Below are 10987 nucleotides of genomic sequence, written 5' to 3' on the forward strand. Positions count from 1 at the left end.
GAGTGTTTACCTTTTAAAAACTCCTGCTATTAAAAAAAATCCTCCTATGGAGGTTTTGATGACTTTTTATTTGGGTTGCCTTTTCCTGGACCATCTACAACTTTATTTTGCCTTTGTCAAGGCTCTAAAAACCTCTGATTTCTTTCCCAATTGGCAAAACCAGAGACCATTTTCCCTGTTCTCGCTCTCTCTCCTCTGAATGTGTGTGTGTTTTATTTTTTGTGATTTTGGCATTTTCTCTCAATAAAATACTAAATGAAGTTAGGCAAAATAAACTCCTTTGTGTAGCGAGGGGCTCATAGAAGGACAGAGCCTCATAGCTAGAACACATTTTTTTGTGGATGACTTCCACAGGAAAAAAAAAAAATATCTGTCATCAGAATGGCCTGAGAGAGATGGCCCGGAGAAGTCAGGGAAGAGAACTGGGTAGTTAAAGATAACCAGATGACTGAATAAAATTTGGGTTGGTGTTTAAGGGTACCTTGTATTCTACAGTAAATTATACTCTCCAAGACTCCCTTATCCAGATCCTCAGAGGTGACTTGAAGCTTCAGTTTCAAGTTGAGTATATTTTCCATCCATGGATTTGCTTGTTTTGTTCAGTTTTACTTTGAATACTTGAGGTTGTCTTTACGACGTAACAGCTAAACCCACGGCTTCCTTTCTCGTAAAACCAAAACAAAACGGCTCTCTATTCAGGTGCTGTGTGTGTGTGTGTTACACTTATGTAGCACATACCTGGGATCAAAGCTGTCTATATAAAGTCCTTGAACCTGTGTGGGTTCAAACACATTTCAAAGCTTCAGGATCCTGAAAGGTTTCACTCTGCTTCCTCAAGACCTCTGCACTGTTCCCATAAAGCCATGGCTTGTCTTGGAGTCCAGAGGTTCAAGGCTCAGCTGCAGCTGAGGATTTGGCCCTTTGTAGCCCTGCTTGCTCTTCTCTTCTTCCCGATCTTCTCCAAAGGTGAGTAGAGATTTCTGGAGCATGGAGGCGGAGGAGGTGTTTTTCCTACATGGGTTTCATTTCTTTCAGCAGCGGAGGACAGTGATTTATAGAAAAGCCAGAAGTGATAGGCAAAAACTACGTTTTGGTTTAACAGCTCTGTGTTCCCCGGCAAGTAGAGGAGAACTGGCAGCAGCAAGTGAGCAGAGACTGCTCATGGCAGACTGCTGGGATTCCATCTGGGGCTTAGTGACCCCATGAGAGCTGGTTTGGGAGAGAACAAGTTCAGATACTTTTATATCACTGGGAGAAAATCCTGCAAAATTAATAGGTTTAAGGGGAGGAAAGGTTAAGGCATCTGGAATCCTGAGTACATTTGATCTTAATACCAGAGTGACCTTAAGATTTTTTTTTTATCCTAAAACAAACAAACAACCCCAAATGCCTAGATTCAAATTAGTAAGAATTCTTTCCTTATTCACTTTAAATTTGTGAGACCCTCTTAGCTCTTTAAGTTACCATACCTAAGGCTCAGGGAACATTGTAGAAGAGAGGGCGGAGAGACTGTGAGAGCCAGAGGTACAGGGAATTTACTGTGAGACTGTGTCTCCTAGGAATGTCAGATGCTACACCCATAAAGTCTCATCAACATGATGCCTAAACATGAGCTGAACAAGGACATGAATAACAATAGACATGCCAAAGTGGATGGGGAAAGACTAAGATGCCTCAATCCTATACAAATAACTATAGGCAACCAAAGACTATGGAGAGCAGGAGGCTTCCCCAGGGAGAAGTACACCAACTCTAATCTAATAACAAATGATCAGCACTGAAAACATAGTGCAAAAAAAAAAAAATATATATATATATATACACAGATGGAGAAGGTTTAAGTATGTATATACCTATACATATATGCATATAACAACAAGTAATGAAAAGAGAGGCCACGACTTTGGAAAAAAATCAAGGAGGGGTACATGGGAGGGTTTGGAGTAAAGAAGGAGAAATAATGTAATTATAGTATAATCTCAAAAAATAAAAGAAGTAATAAAATAAATGAAGAAAGAATAAATTAGTTAATTATTTTAAAGATGAAATGGTTTTAAATTGAAAGAAGAAAGGAAGGGAAGATGGTAAAAAGGGAAGGAAGGAAAGAAAGAAAGAAGCAAGGGGGAAAGGGAGAAAAGGAGAAAGGGAGAAGGAAGGAACACAAATATTAGTCTGTTTGGCCTAAGATTCTTTTTATTTTTTTCTTCTTCATAAAAATCCTCTTAATTATTGTAGTAACTACATAAGGATTTTAAGTACAAATTCCTGATTTTCAGATGTAATAAAAGCTCTTGAAAGGCCAATACCAAGCTTGTTATGCGCTTTGAAAAGGATGTATCTACTGGGCCTTTACCCGTTCTCTCTCTAAACATTTTAAATTAAGAATCACATAGTTCATGTGACACCAATGTACAAGTGATATTTGATGATTAAGTTTTACCAAAGAAGCAATAGTCACGTTCAGTTTCTTGTCTGAATAGGTCACAAAAACTTTAATGTGGGAGAGAACTTTTTTAAACACTCTAGTGGGGTTTCCATGGAGCAAAGACTGCTGGGAGAGAGTCTGTGATGGCAGAGATGAAGGCTGGGCAGACACCTGCTGTCTCACGAGCCAAGCTGTTGGAATAACCCCGGCAATGACTGCTGCCACATTGTTCTCTCTTCTGAGGACAGATGCTGTTCTGTACAGGTGCTTGCAGAAGAGACCACTGTATCTCCCTTATGGATAGGAGAGGTGGCCTTGGACACTAAGCCTGGAGTAGTATTCAAGATTGTAATACGGAGTCCTCTAAAGGCTAATTATTTTCTTGTTTTTGCAATCGATGTAGTAAATTTCCAATGACATTGTTCGTTGTTTAAGTTTTGGGTGTGATTTGCGATATTGAGCAGACAGCATCTAGGTTAGTTGTGGAAAGGTAACGTGACATAAAGCCATTTTTAAATCGAGTGCTGAGGGCTGAACCTAAGACCTGTGTACTCTAGGCAAGCACTCTACCACCAAGCATATCCCCAGCCCGTCTGCTTGGTGTCATTTGGTTTTTAAAACAATGTTCTGTTGTTTAGCTGAGGTCGGCCTTGAACTCGAAGTAGCCTTCATCTCCTGTCTTCTGGGATTGCTGATAGGTACCTCCCATATCAGGTTGCAAAACCCCTAATTTCAAATGAGGAAATCATGTTTGTACAGAGAGCTGGACTTTTTTTCTCTTAAAGTATACAGGGAGGAAAGAGAAAAACAAAACAAAACAAAACAACAACAACAAAAAACCAAAAACAATCCCCCAAAGGACCAGGAAAGTGTTAAGTGAAGGAAAGAACTGAGGCAGGAGAGGTGGTAGGGAGGCAGGGGAAGCCCACAAAAGTCAACATCAGGGTTGCCCCAACCCCAAGAGGAAATGACCTGGTGCCCTTGGCTCTGCGGCTTCCTCTTCTAACATCATATAGCTATCTACCACTGTGATGCCTGCGGAAGGGTGACCAGTGCCCTGAGCTGAGGTTCAGCTGATCCCGGTTGACAGAGGCACACTTATAAATAAGTAGGCAGGAAACGCTGAGGTTTGCTTTGGGAGACGAGGGCAAGGCTTTGCGCCCCAAGCTCCAGAGCTTCCTCTATTGCAGCTTACAATCCTTCCTGCACGATATAGTGCTATTATCGCAATAGCACACACTACGCTGTCATGTAGTCTACGCCTCTTTCTTGATTTGCCGAAATGACGTATTTCATGAGAGCCAGGTACCCTAGGTGCTGTACCGTTATTCCAACTGCCTTCCATGAACTATGGATCAGTAAGAAAATATTGGAGAGTTACCGAAGACAGCTGAAAGATGGGAAGGTAGGGTGCCAGATACGTGGAGAGGCAAAGGGCAAGGGGGGGGGGGGTGATGAGTTTGTTGAGGCGTGAACTTGTAGGAGCTCCTCTAAGATGAACCTCCCTTGCCCTAAGGTGTGGCCTGGTAGTCCCAACCCTGACGATCATGAGTCCGCTAGGTTACCTTTGGCTCTTCCTTGCCAGCCATACAGGTGACCCAACCTTCAGTGGTGCTGGCCAACAGCCATGGTGTCGCCAGCTTCCCATGTGAATATCCATCTTCACACCACACTGACGAGGTCCGGGTGACCGTGCTGCGGCAGACAAATGACCAGATGACTGAGGTCTGCGCCACGACGTTCACGATGAAGGACAAGCTGGGCTTCCCAGATGACCCCCTCTGCAGCGGTACCTTCAACGAAAGCAGGGTGAGCCTCAGCCTCCACGGACTGCGAGCTGCTGACACCGGACTGTACGTCTGCAAGGTGGAACTGATGTACCCGCCGCCATACTGTATGGGCATGGGCAACGGAACCCAGATTTATGTCATTGGTGAGCAAAGCCGTTTCACTAACAACACGCCTGTTGGCGCGCATTAAAGAAAGACTCGTTTCTTTCCATTTCTTATATCTCTCTCTCCTTACTCCACCCCACTCCCTTCCAATCTACCATCCAAACTGAACTCCCCAACTTGGAATTGTAAGGAAAAGAGGTTTATGTATCATAAACCAAAACACCCGCCTCACACCCCTGCGGCATTACTGTGGCCTTTACACCAGAATAGTTTTGTCCCTCGGTTTGAGGTTCTTCATAGTTAGTGCTGTGATTTGTAGCTAGGAATTCCTTATTTAGATGGCAGTCTCGCTTAGGAGTAGCTGCATAACCATCACTCTGGCGGTGATGAAATGTGTTTGAGGAGATGTTTTATGCTCCTGATAGATTAGGGCACTTGTTCTTTTGGAGCCATCATGAAGTTTAGCCTTGTCCCGTGACGGCAGTCTGGGGAAGGCACCCAGCAAACAGACTGGTCTGTGCATTCCCAATACAAGGTAGGGTTGGTTAGCAAAGCCTGGGGCTCTAACTTGTTTTCTTCACCCCAGGGGGAAGTAGGCCCCTGTAATTGAAGGCTGTCTCAGGAGGTTTGTGCTTTGTCTCCTGTTGCAGATCCGGTGTCATGCCCAGATTCTGACTTCCTCCTTTGGATCCTTGCTGCGGTTAGTTCCGGGTTGTTTTTTTACAGTTTCCTGGTCACCGCTGTCTCTTTGAGCAAAACGGTGAGTGTGGTGCTGACATTGCTCCACAGCTAGTGGGGGCACCTCTAGTTGTGTCCTACTGACCAAACCATGGTGTCGAGTTGAAGCAATAAACAAAGGGCAGGAAGGGTAAAGAACAAGCTGGAGCCCCATGCACTGGCCTTTGAGGTTTCGGGATGACTAAGACCGTACGTGAGCATGTTTGACAGTGAATGTTTGCGTGCTTCTCAGCAGGGTTTCAGTTTGAGTAATGGATTGAACAACACGGGGCAGCTGTTTTGGTCTTCACCATCATGGCAGTGGCCCTCATCTCAGCAACCCTGGAACACAGGGCTATGCTGGGCAGCTGCTGCGAGTGAGAACCACTGGGGTGGAGGTTTCTTCACTGAACCCATGTGTTGGTGCCACCCTTGTGCCTTCTTTTTCAAGCTGTAGATAATTGCATAATACCTGCTCCCCCCCCCACACACACTATATTATGTACTTACCAAAGCACCTTGACCTCCTCCCTGGCTCAGTGAATGAAAGTTCTGGTTTTTATTTATTGGTAGTGTAAAAAGAGAAGTGTGGAATCAAGTCTCCAGTCCTCAGCCACATCTGTGTAAGGCTGGCTTTCCTTATCACAAGCAATGTCCTTTGTTTTCCTTCCTCCTCCTCCTCTTCTTCTTCCTGCTTCTCCAAAGTTTTATCTTTCTACCTTTGTTACTTTCTGTCTCTCTGAGTCTCTGTTTCACACACACACACACACACACACACACACACACACACACACACACGCACACTTTCATTGAGTCTCTGTTTTATTGCTATGCCTTTCTTTTTTATTTGCTATTAAGCTACCACCCAGCCTGGCTGACTAGATACCAGTTGTTGAAGTTGCTAAAGTGATAGAAACTGGGAGCTAACACAGACAAAAACCAAGCAAGCAAGCAAGCAAGCAAACAAACAAAAACAATAAAAGGCATAAGAAAAGTGGAGATGAGAAATATAGCTTCAAAACAGGATATTTAAAAGCCACTTTTAAATGTTTACATTGATTTCCACAGACAAGATCTAGTGAATTAACTTGGGCATTTTGGGTGCCTTTGGAGAAGTTTTCTCAAAGCCTTTTCCTCATCCTTTCTATTCAGTGAAAATAGTGGCTATTTTACACTTGAATTGCAGAATTATTTATCTAAGGTGAATTCGAATAGTTCAATCAAGAAAGTCTCCCAGAAATTATAATTCCGTATGTTGTTGTGGATGTTTGTTTTTACTGAGGAGGGACCCAATATTTACTGAGTCCCATTATGGTTAAAATTGGCTTCTGTATTCTTTGATAATAATTGCTGTTTCTTTTTGTGTTTTGGCAGCTAAAGAAAAGAAGTCCTCTTACAACAGGGGTCTATGTGAAAATGCCCCCAACAGAGCCAGAATGTGAAAAGCAATTTCAGCCTTATTTTATTCCTATCAACTGAAAGACCATTTGTGAAGAAGAAAGAGCTTACTTCAGTCTCTAACAGCTGAGGCAATTTCAACTTTCTTTTGCTCTCCAGCTATTTTTGCTTGTTTGTATATTTTAGGGAGAGTGTGCCTCTCTTTCATATAAAGCTGGATACAAAAATTTCAATTAAGCATACTACAGTTTAGAGCTAAGGACCATGAACAGAGAGCTTGGATATTTCTGTCATGTCTGAACAGTTCTTACTCAAGGCATCACTTGGAAGCAGCATAAAGATATAGCATTATGATGTGGGGTCAAGGGAAGGTTAGGGAATGGCACAGTCCAAAGAAAGAAAGGGGGTGAAGGAGAGGATGGAATTGTACACACCTTGTATTTACCTATGAGATGTTTATGACTTAAATAATTTTTAAAATTTTCATGATGTTATTTTTTTAACAAATGTATAATTACATGAAGATTTAAAAATGTATTTACATAGCTATGTGATAGCTGATTCCAAAAGGTTGTATTATTTCAACATGTATTTTTAAGTGATATTGTACATGGGTGTTTCATGTGCTATTGTGTATTTGCTGGTGGTTTGAAAGTAAACACTATAGGTCAGTGTCTTCCCACAGTGGGTTCTGGGGAAGTTTTGCTGGGGGTCTCAGGACACTAATACAGCATGTAGGACATGAGGTCCTGTGTTAACTGGCTTGGAAACCAGAGGAGGCTGTGGTGCAGTGCTCAGCTGTACTAAACCGCTGTTGACTTCAGCACTGGGCTTTCACACTCGTTTTGTTTGTTTGTTTGTTTGTGTTTCTATTTTTGCTTTCTTCGGTGACTTACAAGGAAACCAAAGCTGGTGGTGTCTGTGTGACAGAACACTGTTTTCAAGGAACTGCCTCTCTCATGAGAACAGTAGGTCTGTCCTTCTAGGAAACTCCAGTATACAGCCCCTACACTGCGACAGCTCCTCCCAAGCACCAAGTTAATGCCACAGAGAGAAGAAAGCAGCACACAACAGAACAGGAGGCGCGAGAGCTCCTGAAATCTAACACTGTTAGTGTTTTTTTTTCTTTTAAAACTCAGTATTTTCCATGAAAATGCAACAACATGTATAATATTTTTAATTAAATAAAATTCGTTGTGATTGTTTTAAGGAGCTGCCTAATTTAATAGCTTTGTAACTAAGTGCTGTGTTTGAGCATGGTTTTGAGACATGTTTCAATTACGTGTGTCTGTGTGTGGGTGTATACATGTGTGCACAGAGGCCGGAAGTGTGGGATCCCTCCACGGCTAACATTACACGTGGTTGTCAGGTGCCTGGGGTCCTTGCTGGGAACCCAACCCCCACCCTCGGCAAGAACAGTGTGTCTGCTTTCTTAGCTGCTGAGTCAGCTCGCCAGCCCCTGAGTTCGGTTTGGATGGATTCATTCAGCACTTACTAGAGTCTCTGATGCTAAAATCCTGGATAAGTAAAAAAAAAAAAAAAAGGGTAAAGAACACTTCATGGGCCAGCTGTGTACCAGCCCATGACTTGAAACCCATTTCTTAATTTCCCCTATTTGGATATGCTATAGGCACAACCATCCAACTCTGGGCTCTTTCCCCAGCTTCTTCACTTCCTCTTTCTTACCCACAGTCTGCCAGCTCCCCTAACTCCGATTCTTGTTGCCATAGCAACTTCCAGGGCTGTTAGTGCTGGCCCTCCTGCAGCCCGTCTGATTAGTCTTCCCTGTAAATGGAGAGTTCCCCTGTGTCTTACAAATGGATTATTTTGCCAAGGTAGCTGCTGTTCTGTGTCACTAGCACTCAACACTTGGGACCACTGAAGTCCCCTGATTCTTGGTTAACCAAGGTGTATCACTAGCCTGGTTGGTTTCATTTAAAGTTTCTCGTTCTTGACCTCTACTTCCTGTTATTGTCATGTGCCATGATCTTTGCGCGGTTGGCCATAGACCACCTGTAACTGAACACATTGGCTCACTTGCTAAAAACACTGACTCACGGTCTTTGGATGGTGAGGCTGGAAATTTCCCAGAAGCCCCCAGGCGTTTCCTGTTCTCATTGCAACTCAGGTGGCATTCTTCACCTCTTTCTCTCTCTCTCTCTCAGGAGCCCTGGGAATCCAGGCATGAGCTACAACGTTTCCAGTGCTCTGAACATAGGTCCTTGTGCATGCACAGCAAGGCTCTATCCACTGACTCATTCTCCTAGTCTCCTCCAAATGTCTCAATCCCCCATCCTTTGTGGTCAACCTCCACCATCAGACTGAAGTTGGTCTTTAAACCTCCTTAAATTCCCCCCTTTAAGCCTACACAAATTTCCCCCTTTCTGTTTCACAGCTGTCTTTGGTTTCATCTCTATTAGCTTCAAGTGTGCCTGAATTTTAATCTTAGCTTCATTTGGAAGTGCTCTAAGAGGGATCATCACAGCTTTAGACCTACTGGATGATCAAGCAAGTGGCCAAAAGTCCTGGGGAGCTAGGGTCTCTGGGACCATGGAGAGGACAGCTGTCTCCTACTAAAAAGCTGCCTGTGTTTTCTTAAGTAGCCTCAATCTCTGTCTCCCTGATAAGCAAATCTCTGAGTAGGTTAATTCATCTTGTGTCAAACCTTTAAGAGTCTGGAATTTGAGTTCTGTGCCTATTGCATTTTATATTTGTGTCATACTCCCAATCATTTTATGTGGAGAGTACTCTCAGTTTTATTATAATTTTCTCCAATTGTGGGTTATTGATAAAATTGACTTAATTTTTGTACCGAGGCAGAGACTTCTCCCATATCCATATTAGACATATACTTAGTTGTTTAAGCTTAACTGGGATTGCATTTGCAAAACGCTGAAGTCATTATGCTGTTAAATTACACATTCAAGGCATTGTGCTGGGAGGTCACAAGCAAAAGAGAAAATGACTCTTGGAGAGTACTTGCTATGGCCACACTTCTCTTTTGTACCTAGGGAAGGTCATGGCTTCTGAGAAGCCATGCTTTATTGTATTGTATACATACTTCTTTTCCTCTATCGCATACAGAGACATGACTGTGTATTGATGAAAGAGAGGAAGTTTTCCTTTTTTCTTTTTCAGTTATAGACGGTAACAGACATTAGCAGGCAGGTTTACCACATACCTACCCGGAAACTTCACCAACAAAGTCAGCGGCACTACAGTAGCAACAGCATATTTCATTCTGAGGACTCCCTCATAAGGACAGACTATACTTTTAAATTCGGTAAGAATAAAAGGATGCTGGAGTCCCCTCCTCTGAAGTTTCCGGGCAAGCACCGCTGAACCTGTGGTCACTGACATTATTCCAACATGACTCTTGCTCTCTCTCCAGGGCACACACCCCGACACTCTGTCACTGGTGGGTAACCAGTTCTGAAGTGGAGGCAACAGATTATCTTTCAAGCATTTTCTTAGAAGTCGACTCCATTCTGGTGTACCCTGCAACAAGTAGGCAGTAGCTGCTTCTTAGAAATCTGTGATCTCTGGGAGATCATTCTGTCACAGATCCACCGTGCACAATTATCATCTGGGGCACTTGGGGAAATGCAGATGATGAGCTTCAGCCTCCCAGCCTCCCTGAAACTGTCTCGCTCAGCATCCTCCCATCATAGATGGCTTGAACTAGAGGAGACACTATAAGTCGCCTTCACACAGTGTGAGGCAGGGTGTGAAGCACTCTGGGAAGTCAGATCTCTGGGTTTTCACAGCAAGGCTAAGCACTGAGTACTGCCCAGAGCCTTTCTGCGCCAGGGCTGCCCTTTTCAGTTATTTCTAGAGAGTTGATCCTGGCACATAAGCTGCTCTCAGAAATCTGATTCCTGTCTCAAGTGCGAGGGAGAAACATCTGGATAAAGGAGGTGCGGGTCATCACCAACTCTGTTTCCATCTTTGCTAACTTTTCTTTAATCTTCCCTGATGCTAGCAGGAGAGAACAGACCATCTGTAGCAAGTTTACAGAGTGCTTGTGGGAAAACAGAAAACATACCCCTGCAATACACCCAGCCAGCAAGGCCCGTGGAAGCCCGAGAGAGCCTCTACAGTCTGCTGGACGTCAGGGTGACTTGTCACACACGATCAAGTTACCACAGCAACCAACGGTGTTTCAAAAACATAATGTGATTCACACAAAGTGAAAACTGTGTATTTGAATAAAAAGAGGAGGCTCTCTCTCATAAGAACTGTGTGAAATGTGCTTTAGGAGGCAATGCCAAATTCTAGAGAGCCTCCCAAATGGCTGCTCATGCCCAGCCCCTTCCTGAAGGACATTCTTTCCCCTTTTCTTCTTGTTTCACCTTGAAGCTGTTTGAATCCAAACCACGCTTATTCCACCATTACCTTCAATGTGTCAAGAATGAACTTGGCTTTCCCTCCTTGTGGTAACCTGGCACCTGAAATCTAACGTCCATGTCCAGGGAGCATCTTTTTGCCCCTGGAATTTAACCACAATTTACTGGTGGGCCAGTAAGACGGCTCACCAAATAAGGGTGCTTGC

The 10987-nt window shown here is 43.5% G+C and overlaps 1 protein-coding gene across 2 annotated transcripts; it reads left to right on the forward strand.

Annotated features, from left to right (window-relative positions):
* The first annotated feature begins 734 nt into the window (after window positions 1-734).
* On the forward strand, window positions 735-7590 carry Ctla4 (cytotoxic T-lymphocyte associated protein 4). 2 transcript variants are annotated; one of them, XM_021647606.2, is made up of 4 exons: window positions 735-966; window positions 4011-4358; window positions 4971-5080; window positions 6412-7590. In XM_021647606.2, exons 1-4 carry the CDS (start codon window positions 864-866, stop codon window positions 6514-6516), a joined length of 666 nt encoding a protein of 221 aa, XP_021503281.1. In that variant the 5' UTR covers window positions 735-863; the 3' UTR covers window positions 6517-7590. The 2 variants fall into 2 exon arrangements, with proteins under 2 accessions (XP_021503281.1, XP_021503282.1); XM_021647607.2 differs by lacking the exon at window positions 4971-5080.
* Window positions 7591-10987: the final 3397 nt, after the last annotated feature.

This window comes from Meriones unguiculatus, chromosome 15, assembly GCF_030254825.1.
Source record: "Meriones unguiculatus strain TT.TT164.6M chromosome 15, Bangor_MerUng_6.1, whole genome shotgun sequence".
NCBI lineage: Eukaryota > Metazoa > Chordata > Mammalia > Rodentia > Muridae > Meriones > Meriones unguiculatus.